Source organism: Balaenoptera acutorostrata, chromosome 20 (genome assembly GCF_949987535.1).
Source record: "Balaenoptera acutorostrata chromosome 20, mBalAcu1.1, whole genome shotgun sequence".
In the NCBI taxonomy this organism is placed as follows: Eukaryota; Metazoa; Chordata; class Mammalia; order Artiodactyla; family Balaenopteridae; genus Balaenoptera; species Balaenoptera acutorostrata.
Genome location: NC_080083.1, coordinates 15028478 through 15049566, shown reverse-complemented (window position 1 = coordinate 15049566; position 21089 = coordinate 15028478). Strand labels below are relative to the sequence as shown.

General features: G+C 53.4%; 2 protein-coding genes and 1 long non-coding RNA gene across 4 annotated transcripts; 1 reads left to right on the top strand and 2 right to left on the bottom strand.

Annotated features, from left to right (window-relative positions):
* Positions 1-1550: 1550 nt before the first annotated feature.
* Positions 1551-12689, bottom strand: TRARG1 (trafficking regulator of GLUT4 (SLC2A4) 1). Its single transcript, XM_028166964.1, has 3 exons — positions 12303-12689; positions 3049-3181; positions 1551-1651 (listed from the first exon to the last, which is right to left on the bottom strand). The coding sequence occupies exons 1-3, from the start codon at positions 12687-12689 to the stop codon at positions 1551-1553; spliced, it is 621 nt and encodes a 206-aa protein (XP_028022765.1).
* Positions 12690-15030: 2341 nt separating this feature from the next.
* LOC130705818 (uncharacterized) lies at positions 15031-18226 on the top strand. 2 transcript variants are annotated; one of them, XR_009006210.1, is made up of 3 exons: positions 15031-15153; positions 15862-16053; positions 17764-18226. It is a non-coding gene; the product is annotated as an uncharacterized LOC130705818 (long non-coding RNA). The 2 variants fall into 2 exon arrangements; XR_009006209.1 differs by having other exon boundaries at positions 15862-16057.
* A 2179-nt stretch (positions 18227-20405) lies between these two features.
* Positions 20406-21089, bottom strand: BHLHA9 (basic helix-loop-helix family member a9). Its single transcript, XM_057535281.1, has one exon. The coding sequence runs from the start codon at positions 21087-21089 to the stop codon at positions 20406-20408; it is 684 nt and encodes a 227-aa protein (XP_057391264.1).

The window sequence follows — 21089 nt, the reverse complement described above, 5'->3', positions numbered from 1 at the left end:
ACAGAGGACACATTCTTGGCCAACTTGGGGCCCTGAGAACCTGCCCTCCCAACCTCCTGGAACCCTAGCCGCTAGGCAGGGCCTCCCAGGGCGGGAAGGCCTGGAGCATCCTTCTGCAAGAGTTTGGGGGCTGAAGCCAACAGGGGAAGTGGGAGCAAGAAAGACCAGGGAGAAATCTGAGGGGCCCTGCTTAACTCCTTCCAGGTGTCCCATTAGGTCCTGAGACAAAGGCCATGGTGTCCGGGCCCCTGATTCTGGGCATGTGGATGTGTTCCTAAGCCCGGGTCCCCAAAGATGGGACCCTTCAGCCAAGCTCTTCCCTCTATCTTGAAACTCTCTAGACCCCATGAACAACAAACCTTCATAAAAACTGTGGCCCAGGCCCCTGCAGAAGGCACAAAACACCCCTGATGACCTGGGAGCCCATGGGAATTTCCCCCAGGGGTGGTCCCTAAGCCTGCTCCAGGGAAAGCCTTTGCTGTCTGTGGTTGGCCAGGGGCACAGGGTGAGGCACAGAGCATCAGATGCAGCTGGGCTGGGAGCTGGGAGCCCAGGCCCCACCTGAGCCACTCTGCGTGGGGACCCTGAGCCCCTCTGCATGAAACTCCGAGTTTGTGCCCCAGACAGCCAGGGAGGGCCTGTCAGAATGAGAGCTCAGGCCTGGGTTCCTTTTCACCCGCTGTCCTGGAGGCAAGGTCAGGCCCCGGGAGTTCTTGGTTGGTGCCCCAGGCTACAGCCCAGGTAGGGACTAGAGGCGGACTGCATCAGCCTGGCAGATGCTCTGACACCAGGCTTCTCAGCCGAGACGGTCCTGAGGCTGAAACGTTTGGGAAGAGGTCTATGGGTCATGCTGTCCCCGTTTGTGTCTCCACCAACATTCCTCTCGGTGCCTCCACCCTGCGATGGATGTAGGATTGAAGTCTGGCTGTTGCCTCTTTCCAGAGCAGCTGCACATCCTGTGTGTCCGAGGGGTTCCAGGGCATGTGCTGAGCAGAAGCTTGGCCTCCGAGCTCAGGGTGCTGGCTGGGGTCGCAGCAGGCATGTGGCACAAGGCATGCAAAGTCTTTTTTATCCTGCTTCAAGAAAAATACAAAAGATAATAAAGGCCCGCGTCTTTTCTCCTGGTCATCAGACACGCAGGGACTGTGCTACCCCTCTCCCCGCTGTAGTCTTGTTTGTGGGGCTGGTTTCTTCTCCCTCTGGCAGTATATGCTGCTTGGCAGGTCCCAGGAAATCATGGGGATGAGAAACCAGCCAGAACCCTGGGGTTAAAATGCCGGGACGTACCCCTGAGATTAAACCACAGTATTCACTGGTTTCACAGTCAGTTTCATTTCCTTCCTTCCTTTCTTCCTCTTGCTTTCCCATTTGATGTGGGCTGGCAATGGGGTGACTTGGGGGTTTCCCTCCAAGTTTGTGCTTTTGGAGCTGGGGGGCAGGTGGGCACCTGGCAGTCACCATCCTGTCTCCCGAGGTACATGGGGCATGTGGGTGCGGAGCTTTCCAGCGGGCGGGGGCCTGCTTCTGCTAGCACAGCCCCCTAGTTAGTTCTATTTCTTCTGAACTGTAAAGAAAAGAACAGGTATGGCAGAACAGAGCTCAGAACATAGGGTCTTCCGGTCCTTTTGTTGAGGATTTGAGTTTTTGTTTCCTAGTGGAAAATGGTAACAGGGGTGAGTTGAGTTGGTTTGGGGCTCCTGGTGGAAGTGAACTCCTGCCAGGGAGAGGACCGGGGCCTCGGTGACTGGTTCGGAGGTGGGCACGTGGACCCCTGAGGCTAGAACCATCGCTGCTTGAATATTTTAGTGAAAACTAAACAGTCCCCTTTGCCAATTTGAGCTCAGTGGTTGTCACTTGCCATTGAAAGAGTCACGGCTAAGGTAACAAGCAGCAGCAGGACAAAGACTGAGACGTCAGAAGGTGACACTGAGGCTCATACCCTGGGCCAGCGGGGTCCTGCTTCTCAGGCACCTGCACACCTGTCAACTCAGAGATTATGGAACACGTTTCCGCTCAGACAGATGAAGTGGAGGACCTGCATCTTGAACCCAGGCAGACTGATTACAAACCTGAACTCTTCCCTCTCCTACGAGGCCAAGGTTCCCCATGACCCCACGGCTGAATCCCAGGCTTTCTGCCCCAAGTTGAAGACTCTATATTCCAGAACAGTGCCTCCCAAACTATAACGATTGGGCTGGGAATCTTATTAAAATGCAGATTCTGATTCAGTGGGTCTGGGTGGGGCCTGAGATTCTGTATTTCCAACCCTTTGCTGGCATCAGCAGCCACGGCTGCTGTCCGTGGAGCACACATTGAGGGGCGAGGTCTTTAGCGGAGCAGCTTATGTTGATCACCAAAGGGGCAGAGATGCTTGGAGGCTCCCAATGTGAGCGTGTGATGGTAGGGAAATGGACAACACTGACCTGCATAGCCCAGAAATTCTCAAAGCTGCCTGGGCTTTGTGAGCAGCTGAGTGGCACCTTTGAAAAGGGTCGCCCTGCTTGGATAACATCCCTGGGCCACCTTTGGGCGCTCACAAAAGTGTTGCTTCCTGACTTCCAGCACGTGCATGGTTTACTTCCAGTAGGTCCTGGCTGCCTCATCAGGGATGCTGTCTGGCTGGCCCCCAGTTTGCCAAGCGGAGTCACATGCGTCATCTCAGGTGATGCTCGCAAAAGCCTCTGTGCGGGAGGCTTCTTCCGACCACTTTCGACGTGAAAACCCCGAGACTCAACCCAGGCAGACCCTGGTGCAGGACGCAGGACCATCAGAGCTGAGACTAGAGCTCGTGGCCTCTGACTCCCGGGCACGTGCTCTTCCCACGCCCTTTGCTAGTGATCTGTCCTCCAGGCATTAGAAAGTCAGAAAGCCAAGCCCACTCAGCCAGTCCCTGCAGGGGACTGGGTTGCTGTCCTTGAGTGAGAGGAAGAGGCTGTGGCCCACACGTGCTCTCACCCTTCTCCCCACCACCTCCCCTGTCCCAGGGGGCTGGGCCACGGCCTTCCACAGTCCTCACACCGAGTAAGCTGGAGTGCGGCTGGGCCTCACCTGCAAAGTTGACAGTCACGGCCACGATGATGATGACGACCCCCATGATGATGAAGGTGACGCTGAGCATCCCGGCGAGGCGGCCCAGCCTCCGGGCCCCGTCCAGGTCTCCCTGCTGCACGCTACTTCGAGACTGCAGAGAGAAGGTGGCAGAGACCTCGGGAAGGCTGTCCTTGGCAGCCTGGGAGGGGGCCCCTTGCTGAGCCTCCGGAACACACCCGGTCCCCACTGCAGCCCACACTCCCGCAGCCCCCACAGGGGAGAGGCAGGGGGCGCCTTCAGGGGAAGTGGCCTGGACTCAAGTGGCCAGGCCTCTTGTGGAGACCCGTAACTAAGCCTGCCCCTCGCTGGCTGGGGACAGCTGGAAGCACGACCAAGCACTGCAGGGCGTTATCTCAGGACAGTGACGGGCAGGGTGGTATAGTGGGGACCGAGGGCCTGGGAGGGTGGACCAGGCCCAGGCCATGCTGAGCTGGCAGGAGAGATAAGCCAGGCCCCTGCGGACCCCAGCCCACGGCTCATTCCTGTAGCTGCACTAAGGCAGCCCCTGTGGCTTTTTCTATGGCCTGACATACCTGCCTCTTTTCCTCTGTGAGCCCCCTCTTGCCATAAAAGGAAGGAGATCACTGGTCCTCCCTCTCCCTATATCCCCCCCAGGAACCACATACTTGTTCAGCCAAGCCCGCTTCCCAGATCACACCAGAAAGGCGAGACATTTGGGGTTTGAACCAGGAAGGCTGGGGCTGGGGTGGAGCCATGTATGGCTTCACGGGGGCCCTGTCTGATATTTCACTCCTTCTCAGTGAGCTCGGCTTCTCTTGGCCCTATTTAATTGGGTGAAACCAGGTGGGTGAGGATGGGGATGGACAGAGGACATGACAGAGAGGCTCATGAGGGGCCCGGGGAGTATCAATAGGAGGTGTGTCCCAAGCTTCTCCATGGAGGCCCCCTCACCACTGCCCGGGACTGGCCTGGGACCTCCAGATTCCTCCAGCTCTAGAACTTGGACTTGTATTGATAGAACAGGCACAGGCAGGAGTCTACTAGAGGTGTGACTACTTACAAGACCTCAGGCCATTTATTTGGTTATTTTATGTTCTGATTATTGGAGGCTCCTGAGTTCATCATGGAACCATCAAGTACCTTGATGATGATGGTAACGATGATGACAAAGATTTATTGAGCCCTGACTTTGTGCCAGGCAGCTCACTGACGACTATGCCTAAATGATCTCATTCAGCCTCAGAATCATTCTATGAGGTTGGCAGTGTTGCCCACTTTTAAAGAAGCTGAAGTTCACAGAAGCGACACTTCCCCCTCTATTCTCTTCATTGGGGCACCCCCCCTCCCCTGGGTCCTGTCTTCATCTCTCAGAATTCTGATTCCCCACCTCCACCCCGTGGTTCCCTGTGCCAAGCTCCTTCCAGGCCAGGGCCAGCTGCCCGCCCCAGTGTGACCTTACTCACTTTGCCCCAAACCACAGCTTCCTACTTCCCAGATCTGCTCCTTGCCTCGCGCTCCTCCTTCCACGTGCTCAAGCCCCAATTATCGTCAACAGCCTGGAGTCCTCCCACTCAGTCCTAACTCCCCTCCCATCCCACTCTACTAATCAGTTTCCTCTCCTAGTCAATTCCATTGCAGCTCTCCTCTCCAGCTTCGCTGCACTTGCCCTAGTTCCAGGTGCCACTTCTCACTCAAGCCATGACAAGAGCCTCCTGAAGTTCCCCCTGGCTCCAAGCTCTTTTCCTCTCCATTCTACTCCCCACACCACCATTTCACCCTACAGATATTCATGCCAGGCGTGGTGTGAAGACCCTGGGACGCAGCAGTGTGCAAGAGCGCCCCAGTTCTTATGCTCATGGAGCTTACAGCCTTGGGGGGAGGCTGGCCTCCATGGTGACCACACAAATAAAAGCAAAATTGCAAGTGTGGGTAGTGTTCCAAAGGCGAGGTACCTGGTACTATGAGAGTTTATGAAAGGGGAGAGTCAGGGAACACATCCTGAAGGGAGGACATCTGGATTGAGATATGAGAGATGAGTACGAATTAAATAGATTTTTTTTCAAATGGAAGAAGAGTGTTCTGTGCAGAGAGAACAGCATGTGCAAAGGCCCAGAGGGAGTCCCTACGTGGCAAATATGTAGATGTTCAATAAATCGTTATTGACTGAAGGAAGCAGGCGGGAACTTGACAAAAGCCAGTGCAGCCGGGGCTGAGACAGTGAGGAAGAGGAGGCTGCAGAGGTGGGCAGGGCCAGGCCAGGTAGGGCTTTGCCCATACAGGAAGGAGGTCGGCCCTTATCCCAGAACAGTGAGAGCCAGTGAAGATGGAAGGCTGGGGGCAGAGGATGGTATGATTGGATGCAGGTTTCCAAAAGACGCCCCTGACCGTAGTGGGGGATCAGAGGAGAGCCAGGAGCTGAGGCAAAAGCTCAGAGAGATGATGATGGCTGAGGCAATCACTCTTGTCCAGCATCTTCCACGGCCCCCCACTGCCTGCAGAACAGAGTCCAAACTCAGGTTTGCTTTGCATTTCCTGGTTTTACCCTCTGCCATTCTCTTCCACAACCTCTGGGTCTAGCCGATCTGAACTGCTCAGGGTATGAGCACCGACTTCCACTTGCCTTTGCTCGTGCTATTTCTCCCGCCCACATTCCTGCTCCCCCATAACACCCCAAGTCCAAATCCTCTCTATCCTTCAACAGCTGGCTCCAATGCCACCTCCTCTGTGAAGCCCACTGAGATTCCTCCACCCCCACTGGAATGGTCATAATCCCTAGCATTATTTGAACATTTACCTTGTGCCCGGAACTATGCAAGCTCAAGTGTAGACCTCAGCCTCTCTCTGCTGCCCAGGGACATTGGGGCACCAATCACTCCTTGGTCTTTTCACCCTCTCCTTCTTGACTGAATCCTTTTCTCTCCTGTCTTGAAGAAATCTTCTATTTGTCTCAACCCATTGTAGGCTCCCCAGTGCCTACAGGACAAAATCCAGAGTCCATTTTGTGACAGTTGGGGCCCTTCTTGATCTGGCCTTTCTCCATTTCTCCAGTTGCTTCCCTCACCACGCCTGCCTGGTGTTCTATATTCCAGCTCCATCTCCTCATCTGTAAAATGGCCTAATAACAATCCCTGCCTCATAGGAGTGGTAGAGGATAAATTGCTCTAATGGATGGCAAGCTCAGGTCACCAAACTCAGGGCATCAACACCAAGGCAACACTGGGGGGAAGAGGAAGCAACATACAGAAAGACTTCTGGGATTTCCAGGAATTTCAGCTTCAGAAATCCTGGGGTTACCTTGAATCATTATCCAGGACTCATTCTCAGCTGTAAATATAGCATCAGGGGGAGGGGCAGAGGGTTTAAGATGAGTCCTGCCCCCGACTTTCCAGAAAAAGTCTGTGCAGTAATGATTCAGGGCCATGGAGAGAGGCACACAGGTAGTTTCTTGGGTATGAGAGGTGAGGAAGAAAGGCGAGAGGGAGAGAGAATTTTTTTCAGTTCTACTGAGCCCAATCTCGCTTATTTATCCGCAGAGCCATCAATCCATGCATCCTGGTCATGCATGTTCCTTCAAGCCTGAGGGACACCATTGAAGGAGACACAGTGGGAATGGCTGCACGGAACAGGGCAGACCTGATTGCGGCTGCTTTGTTGTGTCAGACACTTTATACACTCTATGCAATGTAAACCTCACAACTGTTCTGTAAATTTTAGTTTTCCAATCTGTAGAAAGGAGGGATAGTAACTGCCTCTAAGAAGAGAGCCCTAATTTTACATGAGAAGTTGTCCACTGCTAGCTGGCACTCATTTCTGAAGTACCCCCCCCACCATTAGTTACCAAATGAAAGATCCATCCCTTGTTTCCAGGGATGGAAGAAAACCCTTCATTTCTTTTTTTTTTTTTTTTTTTTTAATTATTTATTTATTTATTTTTGGCTGTGTTGGGTCTTCGTTTCTGTGTGAGGGCTTTCTCCAGTTGCGGCAAGTGGGGGCCACTCTTCATCGTGGTGCGCGGGCCTCTCACTATCGCGGCCTCTCGTGTTGCGGAGCACAGGCTCCAGACGCACAGGCTCAGTAGCTGTGGCTCACGGGCGCAGTTGCTCCGCGGCATGTGGGATCTTCCCAGACCAGGGCTCGAACCCGTGTTCCCTGCATTGGCAGGCGGATTCTCAACCACTGCGCCACCAGGGAAGCCCCCCTTCATTTCTTTTTATGAGTAAATTACCAGCTGCTCTCCATCCCCATTTGTGACATCATCTTCCTCTTATACCAAATGGCTCAAGTTGAAGGCACACTAATAATAACTGCAGTAGTGGTTGTAATGACTGAATTAATAGATCATTTGTGATTGCAATGGCTGTGGGAATGGTGAGTGAGAAAATGAATTCAGGTTAATAGATCGGTGAGGAAAGACGTTGAAAAAAGTTTGAGTGTGGGGAAAGGATAAGGCGGGGTTGGGGAGAGGATAGGGTGAGGAGGATGCTGATGAGAGCGGCTGGAGGCTGACACCAGCCAGGGGAGGGTGGCAACAGAGCTTCTCCGGAACTAGCTTTCTCCACCCATGAGGCTCAGGCCAAGGCCCAGCAGATCTCAGGAGAACTGACAAGATATGCCAGGGCTGATCAGTTATTAGCCCTTCCACAGAGATCAAGCATCTCCCAGCAGGTCAAGGCAAAAGGATGTGCTTCACAGCACTCTCTCTGCATAGATAAAATTGTTTCTGAAATGCCCTGACTACAGTTTAACCCCCCTGTTGCTGGAGAGAAGGGAGGGATGGTGGAGGATCCTGGGGAAGGAGTCAGGGCAGCTGCAGTGGTGGATGGGAGGGATTGGGAAGACTTAGGGGCTTGAGACCGTAGCTGTTTACCAACTTATTCAGAAGTATGTCAAGAGGCTTCCCTGGTGGTCTAGTGGTTAGGACTCCGTGCTCTCACTGCAAGGGCCAGGTTCGATCGCTGATTGGGGAACTAAGATCCCACAAACCACAAGGTATGGCCAAAAAAAGGAGAAAAAAAGATGTCAATATCTTAAGCCATATGCCTACATGCCAGCTGACCATCAGCCCTGGTCAGGGCTTAGCACTCTTGTTGAGTGAATGGATAAATCATAAATGAATGAAAATGAGCCTGCAACACATCAGTTAAATAATTAAGTTGTTGAAAATGCCTAAGTAAGGAAGCGTTGAAGCCACTCTGGATCTCTGCGTCGTTCCCACATGCTGTAGGAACAACCTACAGAGAAGGGACTGCTCAGAGGCCGCAACCAAAACCACAGACAGGGCTGCCTACCTTTCCCAAGGCTGTAATGAGGGGTGAGACTCCGTTATATCCAAATTGCTAAAAGCCAGAAATGCCTGTTCACTGGGGGTTTGCCCTGTCCTCTGACATTGCACTTTCATTTAGTATTAAGAATAATAGCAACCACTTCCATTTATTAAGCATTTACTATGTTCCAGGCTTTGGCACACACATTATTAGTTCATTTAATCCTCCCAACAGCCCTATGAGGTAGGTGGTTTTATTACACATTTTATAGATGGGGAAACTGGAGCTAAGGAAGGAGGTTGAATGATTTGGACATGGTCATGTGACTTAAAAGGGATAGAGATGGGATGCACACCCAAGTCTATCTGATGCTTCTTTTATCAACAACTGAAGGCCCACTGCCTGGGGCCCAGCATCCCTCATTGACAGGAGATCTTGCTGGATCGGGGAGCGTGGCCATTTCTCATCCTGACCCAGAGGTAAAATGGATGAAGCCAACCTTGCCCTGGCCACCCCAGGAAGCTCACAGGAAGCTGCGGTGCTGAGCAGGCCTGGGCCTGGACACCTGTGATCACAGCTCCTGAGGTAGAGCCCCTGATCCCAGCCCTGGTCCCAGCAGGCCCCTGTCAGAGCCACAGTGGGAAGGACACTGCTGGTCCATTAGTTTTCCACTGATGGAGTGAGTGGGTGGTGGAGAGGAGGCTACTGGGAGGTGGGGGAGAAAAAGAGGGAAGGAAGTAGAATTATTCCCTTCCCGCATAAATGCCTAAAAGGTTTGCCTTTCCTGGGAGGGACACACCATCCTTGTCCCAGAGGTAGATACAGGGTGGGGCCATGAAGAGAACACTGGATTCAGTATCCAGCTGATGTGCCTCTTGCCAGTTGGGTGACCATGGGCAAGGCACTGTTTTACATGCCTCAGTTGCCTCATCTGGTAAATGGGAACAATTTGCTAGACTCTGTCAGCCTCATACTAGGACATGCTCTGCAGACAGTGAGCTCTAGCCAGGCTGTCAGGGATGTGGGTCTCCTTCTCCCCTGGGGTCAAGGGCTTGATCCTTCACTTGGTAACAAGTGGGAAGACTTCAGATGAGGAGCTCTGAAGTCTGTTGCCAGGACCTGGAGACACCAGCATGGAGACTTAACTCTCTTTCCACACTCTCTGTCTCTCCTTCACCCCTGCTGCTGTTTGAGTGGCACCAAGTATTTCAGCTCTAGGTAAATAACTGACCCCTCCCTCCCCAGGGCATGGGAGTGTCCTATGAACTAGAAAAGTGAATATCACAAAAAAGCGACTCACACAAATGTTTTGGATTCCCAGTGTATATAAAAGTTACAATTATACCTTACTGTAGTCTAATAAGTGTGCAATAACACTGTATCTAAAAAAGCAATGTACATACCTTAATTTTTAAATACTTTATTGCTAAAAAATGCTAATCATCATTGCTCAGCAAGTTGTGATCTTTTTGCATTAGTAACATCAAAGATCACTGATCACAGGTCACCATGACAAATATAATAATAATGAAAACGTTTGACATATTTCGAGAATTAACAAAATGTGACCCAGAGACACAAAGTGAGCAAATGCTGTTGGAAAAAAAAAAGGCGCCGATAGACTTGCTCGATGCAGGGTTGCCACAAACCTTCAATTTGCAAAAAATGCAATAGCGGCAAAGCACAATAAAACGGAGTATGTCTGCTTATAAAATGTCCAGAAGAGGCAAAACCATGGAGACAGAAAGAAGATGAGTGATTGCTCAGGTTTGGGAGGGATGGGGAAGAAAAAAGGCACTGGGTTTCTTTTGGAGGTGAGGAAAATGTTCTAAAATTGACTGTGGTTATAGTTGCACTTGTCTGTGAATACACTAAAAATCATTGAATTGTACACTTTAGATGGGTGAACTGTATGATATGTGAATTATATTTCAAAGCTCTAAGTAAAACAACAAACAGGACTTCCCTGGTGGTCCAGTGGTTAAGACTCGTGCTTCCAGTGCAGGGGGCACAAGTTCGATCCCTGGTCAGGGAACTAGGGTCCCATATGTTGTGTGGCGCGGCCAAAAAAAAAAAAAACCCAACAAACTGGTGATGGCTTCCCATCCCCCCCAGGGAGACATGCCTAATTACTACCATCACGTAATAGCACTTACTATGTGCTGGGTGCTTTAGCACTTTGTATGGCTCATCTCATTTCACCCTCACACAACTCTATAATTTAGGTGTTACGCTGACACCCATTTTGCAGATGGGAATACTGAGGAGAAGAGATGTTTGAGTGACTTGCCCGAGGCCACAGAATATCTTGTGGTTTTGTCTAGCGTGGGTGCTTCTTGCAATGTGTTGTAAGGATCTGTTTACAAGTTTCTCCCCACTGGACAGGAGGCTCATGGGAATTGGTGATGGCATCTGGTTTAGCACTGTATTCCCTGCCCCAGGCCCGGTGACCATCAGACCTGACTCAAGAACCTGAGAAGGATGTAGAAATGCACTGGGGGTGGGTTCGGTGGTCTCACAGCCTTGGGCCCGGGTTTCCCTTGACAAAGGCAGCTCCTACCCAGCTCACACCCTGCCACCCCCAGCAGGAGATGGATTCTAGCGAACGTTTTCTCCTGGGTCCTTGTGTGGATTCCCTCCGCAAAGCCTGTCTCTCCTCCTGGGGCTTCTCCCTGTAACCAAGAGGTTAGCCCTGCCCACAGCCACTGGCTGCACCCTTGTGGCCCGGCTCTGCCCCCAGCTGCCTCCAAGCGCAGCAGGCAGCACAGGAAGTTCCTCAAAGGCCTGGCCCAGCCCTGGCTCTTCTGCCCACGCCAGGTCCCTGCCAGCGTCCCCTAAAGCCCTGGCAGGTGGTGCTGGATTTGATGGGGGTTGGGGAAGGCCCCCCTGGCTGGAGACTGGGCCTCGGTGAAGTGGATAGAGACGTATGAGGAAATAAGGGTTTTCTCAGAGGACAGCGGGGCAGCGGGAATGACCACAGCTCCTGGGGGCCCGACGATGGATGACTCAGCAAGGGAGTCACTCCAGAGGGAAGCAGACAGTGTCTCCCCTCTCAGTGTACTGTCCCCTGCTCCTAACCTCATTCTGAAAGTCATTCCCTGCCAGCCCCTCTCTGCGTCTCTCTCTCACAATCTCCTGGACCACAAAAGCACTTGCCAACATCTACCAGCATTTTCTGTGGCTCCTCTGTAAGTAGCTCTATCCAGATGACTTGGATTGGAGATGATCTAAGGTAATTTACTCAAAACCCTAGAGCACGAGTGTGTGGGAAGCAAGGACTAGCCCCCATGCCCCTCCCTGGCCAGGCCAGCCATGCCCTCTGACACACGTGTGTTCCCACCCTTGGCCCAGACCCCCCACCCTGAAGACAGATGCTGAAATCGATGCAAAGGCGAGGCCCAGACGGCCCCAGCGAGAAGTTCCCCCCAGAGGAGCAGCCCTGGGGGAGCCGGGCCCCGGGGCCCTCAGTCCATGGCAGGGAAGCCACCGCCTGCTCTTGGAAACCAGAGCTGCCAGAGGCTGACAGAACACCAGGGGGGGTGCCTGGCTCCTCTCCTGAGAATATGGGGCCCTGGGACCCCATGCCAGCTGCAAGCTCTGCTGATTCACAGCCCCACTCAGGAATGACTCGTTGGGACAATGCCCCCGACCCCTGCAAAGGCAAGACCCCCAACTTAGCTGTATTTCTGTGCGGAATTTAGCTCCAGGTGGCTCTCTGGAATCCCCTTCCCAGCAGGGATGTGTGCAAAGTCAAGCTGTGATGTCCAGGAGCAGAGAGGAAGGAGGACAGCGAACAGAAGCTCTCCAGGCCCCTGGACCCCTCTCCAAGGGGGAGTAATAGACCAGCTGAGAAGGGGAGCCTTCCCCCAAGCCCCCCGCACCCAGCTCTTTTCTCTGCCTCCCAGGCAGGGAGACTGGTGCCCGCAGGGAAGCATGGCTGCTGACCCCAGGCCCAGCCCCTGCCCTGGAACGAAGAGCAGCACTTACCATAATGGAAAAGATGAGGGGGATGAGGTTGAGGGGCCAGATGGGGCAGAAGCAGGAGGTGATGGCAAGGACGAGGTAATCTTTGGGAACTTCTCTGTCCTGGGTATAGGAGGTGGTGGCAATGGAGGATGCCCGCCTCGAGCTGGCCCGGGAGGATGCCTGGGGGAGCGAGGCCTCCCGGTGCCCCTCGGATACCACCTTGAAGGGCAGACTGTGGCAGCCCTGCTCCAGGTCCAGAGCCCCCGGGGGGGACTTGGACAGCTTCAGGGGCTTGTCATCCTGGCCCCCGACCTTGGTGAGGAGTTTCTCCATCTCCAGCAGGTCCAGGGGTGAGACGGTGCCTGGCTCCTGCGCCGGGGAAAACTGAGGCTGCCCGGGGTGGGCCATGCTGGCCTGGGCCTTGGGCTGCTCCAGCTCCAGGCCGGGACGAGGGGCTCCAGAGGGACCTCAGCGCACCATTCCTCAGCCCAGACTCAGGGCCTACAGGTCAGGGGCAGACGTGTCACCCAGGAGAGCAAGGGCCAGCTGGGGGCTGGGAGGGTCAGCTTCTCCGGGCCAGCTGAGTTCAGAGGCTCAGGCCGGCCTACTGCCCCATGGAGCTCCGGGAAGCTGGAGCCTTCAGTTCCATTCAAGTTTGAGGCCAACTTTGCTGATGCCGCTGACAGCACAGATGGGCGGGGAAGCAACAGAAAGCAGCTCCAAGAGCAGAGAGAAGACTGCTCTTCTCCCGAGTGAGGCTTTGGCTAAGTCAGGGAGGGTGTGTGTGTGTGTGTGTACATCACCCAGCCTCCCTCCCTCCCTGCCCTCCTCAGAGATGCTTTTCAATTCCCCTCTCCCCAGAGAACCACCCAGCAGCATTCTGCCTCTGCCCCAGCCCAGCCCAGCTCAGCCCAGCCCAGCCCAGCCCAGGGGGACTTGGGCCAGCCTCTGGCTTCCACTACTGACCCAGGACCTGCTCTTCTGGGCTGGGGGCTCTGGATGGGGAAGAAAGACAGAGTGGGTCAAAATGGGTGTGTCTTCAACTGTCACGGGAGACTGAGCCCTCTGCAGCGCCTCTGCTGGAGCAGGCTCCCGCTTCTCCTATCTGGAAACGCTGGCCCTTGGACCTACTGCATCCCACCTCGACCCTGACCTCCAGCGCCCAGAGGCGTCCAGGCCAGAGCCTGGCTCCTAGCTCCAGGAGGGTCTAGTACTAGTGTGGCCCCTGGATTCTGCCTGGACCCTCTGAATGGGTGTATGAGCAGCTCACCAAGGGGTGGGGCAGAGGGGCTATTAGGGAGCAGTGTTGGCCCCATCTCATGGCCATTAGAGCTTTTCTAACGTGCTTTTAAAAAGCCAGCAAAGATCTTGTTTCAGGAGCTCCTTAGCGCAGATGCTGGCTCTGAAGGGCCTCAGTTCTGGCTGCCTGTCCTCTGTCTCTTTGTTCTCTCATGTCTCCTCCCTCCGTTTCTGCCACCTTCTCTATTCTCTGCATCTCTTTCTATGTCCCCGATCTCTCTCCTTACATTGTTTTATAAGGTGACCTAGAACCACCAAGGTGTGTGTGTGTGTGTGTCTGTGTGTGGTTTGGAGGAGGGCATAGGTCATGGGGGTTGGGAGTGGGAAGTTAGAGGTGAGAAGGGGTCTCAGAGGTTGTGGAGTTCAAATCCTTTGATATCACAGATTAGAAAAGCGAGGCCCAGAGTCATCTCAAACTGTATCCCAATCAGATATCAATCCCTGGTCCAAGTCCAGGGGCTGGTTTGGAGCAAGATGAGCCATTTTAGTGGAAAGAAATATCTTTGGGTTGTGTATCAAGCTGGCTTCAGAAATGCTGCTTCCAACAAGGGCTGTGACAAGGCAAAGGAGGCAGAGTGTGACGGGCAGGGAGTGGAGAGCTGGCCACAAAGGGATGGGAGGAGGGCTCCCCCAGGCCAGGGATGGGGCAGAGGGAGTGAGCTGGGCTCTTGTGCGCAGGAACTTCCAGAAACGTGCTAATGCCATTTTATTTATTTATTTTTTAACATCTTTATTGGAGTATAATTGCTTTACAATGGTGTGTTAGTTTCTGCTGTAGAACAAAGTGAATCAGCTATACATATACATACATCCCCATATCTCCTCCCTCTTGCGTCTCCCTCCCACCCTCCCTATCCCACCCCTCTAGGTGGTCACAAAGCACCGAGCTGATCTCCCTGTGCTATGCGGCTGCTTCCCACTAGTTATCTATTTTACATTTGGTAGTGTATATATGTCCATGCCACTCTCTCACTTCGAGAGAGTGGCTAATGCCATTTAAAATAAGAGACCTCCTGCAGAGGGTGGCAGCTTGGGTGCCTGAGACCCCTAGACTCTAAGTCCGTGTCCAGCTTGGACAGAATTCCATGTTACAACCTGGGAGCTGATTCTTGGGGGGATGGACTCAGGCCCTGTGGACCTACCGCTGCCCAGCCCAATTCCATAGCCTCCAGCCAAATGTGACTACTAATCGCCTGAAATGTGGCTCATCCACACTGAGATGTGCTGTAAGTATAAAACATATACTAGATTTCAAACACTTAGTACGAGAAAAAAGAATGTAAAATATCTCGTTAATACACTGTATATAGATCGCATACTGAAATGATAATATTTTGGATATACTGGGCTACATAAAACATTATTAAAATTAATGTCACCTGTGTCTCTTCTTTTTCTAATATGGCTACTAGAAAATTTAAAACGTGGCTTGCATTATATTTCTATTGGGCAGCACTGGCCTGGAGGACAGAAGGAAGCTGACATAAAGAGATTTTTTGACTTAATAAAAACTCAAAGAGAAGAGAAAAAGCCAAGAAGTCCCCAGGGTGGCCCATGGCAGCGAGGTTACCAGGTATGCTGGGGTTCAGGGACTTGGGAGCCGGGTTTGCGCTGTCTGCTGTGAGATCCTCGGCTTGTGGTGCCATCTAGTGGCCGAGTGGTGGTGAGGGAAAGGACCAGAAGTGGGAGTGGGAACCAGGGGGAGGCGCAGAGGCGAGGACCAGAGCGCCGGGATTGGGCTCCGGGGCTGGTGAGCCCATCCCAGCCAGCTGCTCCTCCTCTGGCCCGGTCCTGCCCGCGCCTGCAGGTGCGGCCTCCCCACTCCCCTCCAGCTGAGGTCTTCAATGGAGGCCCACGGGCCACGTTCATCATGCAAAGTGGGTTTGGCCTGCACAGTGTTGGCTCAACAGTGTTTTTTAAAAATCCATTTCACATAAACATGGGGGTTTCAGACTTTTAACATGAAGATCTGGGAACCCTGGGCCCATTTTCTGCAGAGCAGCAAGCAGCTGGGCCCGCTGCAGCCTTTAGAAGGGAGGGCGCTGAGCTCCTCCTCCGACTCCGCCCTCACGCCGCCCGCGGGCCTCACGTTGCGGCCTGCGCTGTGAGCGCCTGCAGCTACACAGGTGTATTGGCCTTTCTGTTCCTCTGCGGGCTGGCCTCGCTGCTCTCTAGTGTGGATGTTGAGAACTGAAGAAAGTCACTCCCCTCTCTGTGCCCCCTCCCTGATGGGCTGTGAGGTCTTGGAGTGGGCAGGTGTGACCCCAGCTCCCTCGCCCAGGGCCTGACTTGCAGTGATGGCTGGCTGGATGACCCAGAGGAAGATGAAGACGCCAATAAAGTGCCCAGGGTGTGTCCACGCCGGCGCTAAGTCCACCTCTGCCTGTCCCACCCTTGGGACATCCCGGGTGTGAAGGATGCTGAGATGTAAACAGTGGAGTGGAAAGTGGACAGGGAAGCAAACCTCAGAAGGGTAGGTAAGTTCGAGCTTAATCCAAGGGGAAGAGGTAAAAAGCCCCCCTATATCTGTACCCATGGCCTTTTTTTTTCAGCCGTGTGGAGCTTAATTCCCCGACCAGGGATCGAACCCGTTCCCCCTGCAGTGGAAGTGTGGAGTCCTAACCACTGGACCGCCCGGGAATTCGCCCCAAGGCTCTTTTTATCCCCAGCATCGCCCTGGGTGTCAGGAAACCATATGGGGCTGATGAGGCAGGAGTAATTAAGAAAACTTCACTTCTCACTGAGGCCTGCCTGGGCCCAGCTCCACTGCTCCAGGCAGCCTTCTGGTGTCTGCACGCACATACACACATACGTGCAAAGTGTGAGCAAAACTTGATGTGGTCACGCACCCATCAGCAAGCACCCCAGTTTCACATCCAGTGAGGTGGGGTCCCTCCAAAGGAATCCTGCTGTCTGTGCTCAAAACATTTCCCTACTCCTCTTTGGAAGGTGCCCTAAGGAAACAAAACTTTCACCTTTTAAAAACAATTATCAAGAACCTAATGGAGGGACTTCCCAGGCAGTCCAGTGGTTAAGACTTCGCCTTCCCAGAAATAGAGACACAGATGTAGAGAACAAACGTATGGATGCCAAGAGGGGGAAAGTGTGTGTGGTGGTGGTGGGATGAATTGGGAGATTGGGATTGAAATATATACACTAATATGTATAAAATGGATAACTAATAAGAACCTGTTGTATAAAAAAATTAAATTACAAACAAAATAAAGATTAAAAAAAAAATATCTTGCCTTCCAACGCAGGGGGTGAGGGTTTGATCCCTGGACGGGGAGCTAAGATCCCACATGCCTGGCGGCCAAAAAACCAAAACCTAAAACAGAAGCAATATTGTAACAAATTCAATAAACACTTTAAAAATGGTTCACATCAAAAAAAATCTTTACAAAAAAAAAAAAAACCCTAATGGATACTAACCCTGTTACATCCTCCCAAATTCTCTCAAGGTCTGTTCCTGCACCTACCTGTTTGTCCACACTTATAATCAGCGGGCACAGACCAGTTTGTGATCCGCTCCCCGAACTCACCATAACTGGCATCCTGTTACAACACTAGAGAATGCTTTGCCCGTGCCTCTGTGGCTGGGCATCTGTGTTGTTTCAAAATCTTTCATCAATAGGTACAGTGCCGCTGGGACTGCCTTTTTGCAAATTTGTTTTTCCTTTTGGATTACTCCCTTGGGGTATTTTTACTGCGATTTTGCCAAATTGTTCTCTACCAAAAAAGGGAACAGACACACAGTACAAGTAGAAATCTGTAAATGTGCCCTTTTCTCCATATCCCTGACAACACTGGGTCTTACAGTTGTTATTTACTTTGCTGGCATGTCTCATTCATTATGCTGTAAAGCTGCTAAAAGTGCTATAAATTGTTATTATTTTCTGCCCTTTCAAAGTGAACCCTCTCTCTCCTTTGAACACTATTTGAGGGATCTGTTGGGATTAACCTTATAGACACATAATTTCTGTCTTGAGGTATCAGTCGTTCATGTCTTTTGGCCATAACTTTTAGCAGCTCTCTCTTATATGTGTTTTTTCTCTTTCCAGAACTTTCCTTTTTATATTCATTCAGTGCCTCTCGTATTATTTTTCTCTATATTTGGATAAACCTATGTGGTCTTGGTTGATAACTTCCATTTCTGTATCACAGATTTATCTTCTTTCCACAGCAAATCAGTTATCTTGGAGAACGGATATGGTCTTAGGAAGCAGATTAAAAAACTCAAGCAAGAGTTCCAGAAAACCTGGAAGGCACATAATTAAAGGTATTCTGGCCTAGTATCCCCTAAAGAATCAGGGAGAGGAGGGGGTACCTGTTAGGTCAATACATACACATATGCACACACACACATTCACAGATCTACACATCTCTGTAAGCATGCACAAAATGTGCACATGTTAAAAAACCTCAGAATGCCAGGCAAATACTTATCATCCTGTAAATATGCAGATGTGTGCAAACAAATAGCCCTGATGAAACAATGTGTTAATGTGTTGGAGGCTTTAGTTTATAAAACACCTTCCCATGCATTCTCTCCTCATAGCAACCCTGTGAATAGAATTTGTCTTAATAGCTTCCATGCAGTGAGTGCTTTGTGGGCCAGGCACTATGCTAAGTGCCTTAAATGCATTCTCTCCTTTAGTCTGCACAACAGTCTATGATGTAAGTACTTATTTCAGCCCATTGTACGGATGGAAGTACCTAGGCTCAAAGCCCTTAGGCGATTTGCCAAGGTCCTTCAGCTGGTAAGTGAGGTGACAAATCCTCGCATCCTCGGGCTGACCTCACAGTCTGCGGCGCACTCCCGCTTCTACCTGCAGGGGGCGCCCTCGCCCTTCCAGGGCTGAGAGTGCGACCGGGGAAGAACGTCATTTCTTTCCATCCTGGAACTTTGGAAAGCAGGACTTGATGGTCATTTTATTATGTTTCCACAGAATAAAACCCTGAGGCTGAAACAAGGTGGAAGCATTGTCCAGGCTGGTCTGTCATAAAATTATAATATGCAAACAGTACTAAATTGTGGAACACCTTCTAATTGCCAGAAACTGTACCTTAGAACGAATGTTAATGCTCACAGCCACCCTGAGGTGAAATCACCTGTGTCAGAGGTGAGGCACTGGAGGCTTAGAGAGGTTAAGTGGTCACACATGTAGTAAGTGGCAGAACAGAGATTGGATCCCAGGCCAGTCTGGCTCTTTCCTTTCCGCTCTTAGACTGTGACACTGCCTCTCCCTTATAGGGCAGGCTCAGCGGGCAGGCCTGGGGCCGAGTCCCACATTTTGCTCCTAGCTAGGCCCCAAGACCCCTCTGCCCCAGAGTCAAAGCCTTCCCGTGATCTGTGACACGTCTACCTGCCCTGTGAAATTTGGAGCCCCGAGGCCTGTGGACCAGATGCCAAGTGTGCCAGCCAGTGTCTCACTTGCAGAAAGCAAAGACACCTGTAATCAGGACGGTGAGCCTCATCTCAGCTGTTCTGGGGACCCTTCACTCCTCCCTGGGTGACTATAGGCATCTCTCCAGCTTCTGTGGGGTCCCCCATTCTGAGCTGTATAACTCCCCCCACCCCAAGCTGGCAAGAGCCCAGCTCTCCAAGGAGACCAGAAAGCCCTCAGGCCTCCCCTGGCACACCTGGGTCCTCACCCCAGCAGGCAGCACCTGCAACATCAGCCGGGCCAGCCCAAGTGAGACCGGACACGAGCTCAGAGTGCTCGTCTTAGCTGCAGAGCAGCTCTCTCCAGACTTCTCTGGGGGGCTGGCTGTCCCTCCCACTTCCTCAGCAGCCTTGGCCCGAGGCCCACTTTCCTGGATTCCAAGTCTGCCCTTCATCACAGAGGCCCTGGCTGCACTGGCCCACTCTTCCCTGGGAGCTCCATCCGCCCATAGCTTGGGGTACAGGCAGGACTTACCCCCAGTCCTTGGCCCTGGTCTCAGCTTCCGTCCCTGAGACTGGCCCAGACTCCGCTCTCATTGCCACCATCTCTGTGGCTCACTGCAGACAGCAGCTCTGCGGGGGGGCCAGAGAGGAGGCTGACCACATCCTTAGCCTCCCGGTCCCGCTTGCTGTCTCCAGATAATGTCTTCTCCCACAGAGCCCCTCACAGTGCTCCGTCACACCTGGGGTCTCACCAGGAACCAACGTCTCCAAGTACCTACCTGTGGGTCTCACCAGGAACCAACGTCTCCAAGTACCTACCTGTGGGCCTCACTCAGGCTAGGGCCCAACATTCCAGGGTGAGCCTCCAGGCCTCAAGCCCCTCAGGCCTTCTTGCCACCCTGGGCTCCTGGCCCCAATAGAGTCCTGGTAGCAGACAGAGACGATAGCTTCTCCTTTTTATTTAGCTGCTCCTGATGGCCTCTCCCAGATCACAGACTTGGGGCATCAGCACAGGCAGGGGGAGGGGACCCCACACTGTGCCCTCAGACCACACCAGCTGCCACCCACGCTCCCACATACCATCACCCCCCCCGGTCCAAAAGTCCCCATTCTCCTAAAAAACAGCAGGACTTAGAGGCACAGGGATGCAAAAGTCACTTTCCAAGAAGAGTTCATCAAGTCCAAAGGTAAGAACCCCGCAGGATCCTGCTCCTTTCGGAGCTGCCAACCCTGGCTGGGATTGGGGGTGATTAAGGGGTGCAGCCCCAGGCTCCAGAGTTCCTTCCCACTGGCAAAGCGCCTCCTTTCCCCCTCTGGCCTCAGCCCGTTCAGTTTTGCCCAGGATGATTTTATAATCTTCCCTTCTGTAGTCATCGGGTCATTGGCTCCGCCCAGGTCGGCCCTCCTCCAGGGCCGCCGGTGCTCTCGGTGCCGGGTCAGGAGTGCTGGTAGCCCAGCCCGGGGCTCGCTCGTAGGTGGCCCCGCGGCCAAGCAGAGGGAGCCCCGAGACTTCGGCGCCAGCTTCCCGCGGAGGCCTGGGCCACGCCCCGCGCCTCGGCCGCCGCCCTGGCCTGTCCCAGGGGCGTGTGCAGGAAGCACGAGGCGCAGCGCTGCGCGAAGGGCGCGAAGGGCCCGGCGGGCGGCGGCGCAGGCTGCGGCGGGCTGGAGCCCGCGTCCCCCGCGTCCCCAGCGCCCGCGGCCTGGCCGTAGCACTCCAGGTGCCCGCAGGGCCAGCGGGGCGCGGGGCTGGCGCGCAGCACGAGGGAGAGCGCCGTGATGCGGTGGATGGCCCTCCGCAGCGTGGCGATCTTGGAGAGCCTCTTGCCGCCCAGGTCGTGCCGCAGCGCGCGGCGCAGCGCGTTGAAGGCCTCGTTGTAGTCCAGGATGCGCTTGCGCTCCCGCACGTTGGCCGCCATGCGCCGCGCTTTCGACCGCACCGGCCGGCTGCGCTTTCTGCTGCCCACCGCTTCCTCTGCCTCGCCCAGGCCGCGGGGACTGCCGTTCTCTCTCAGCACCCCAAAATCCCTCCCGGCCTCCAGGCAAGAGCTCCCCAAGTCCTGGGCAGAGCCTTCGTCCCCCTTCAGGCCCCTGAGGCCTGGTCCCGGCGCGCCTCGGTGCAT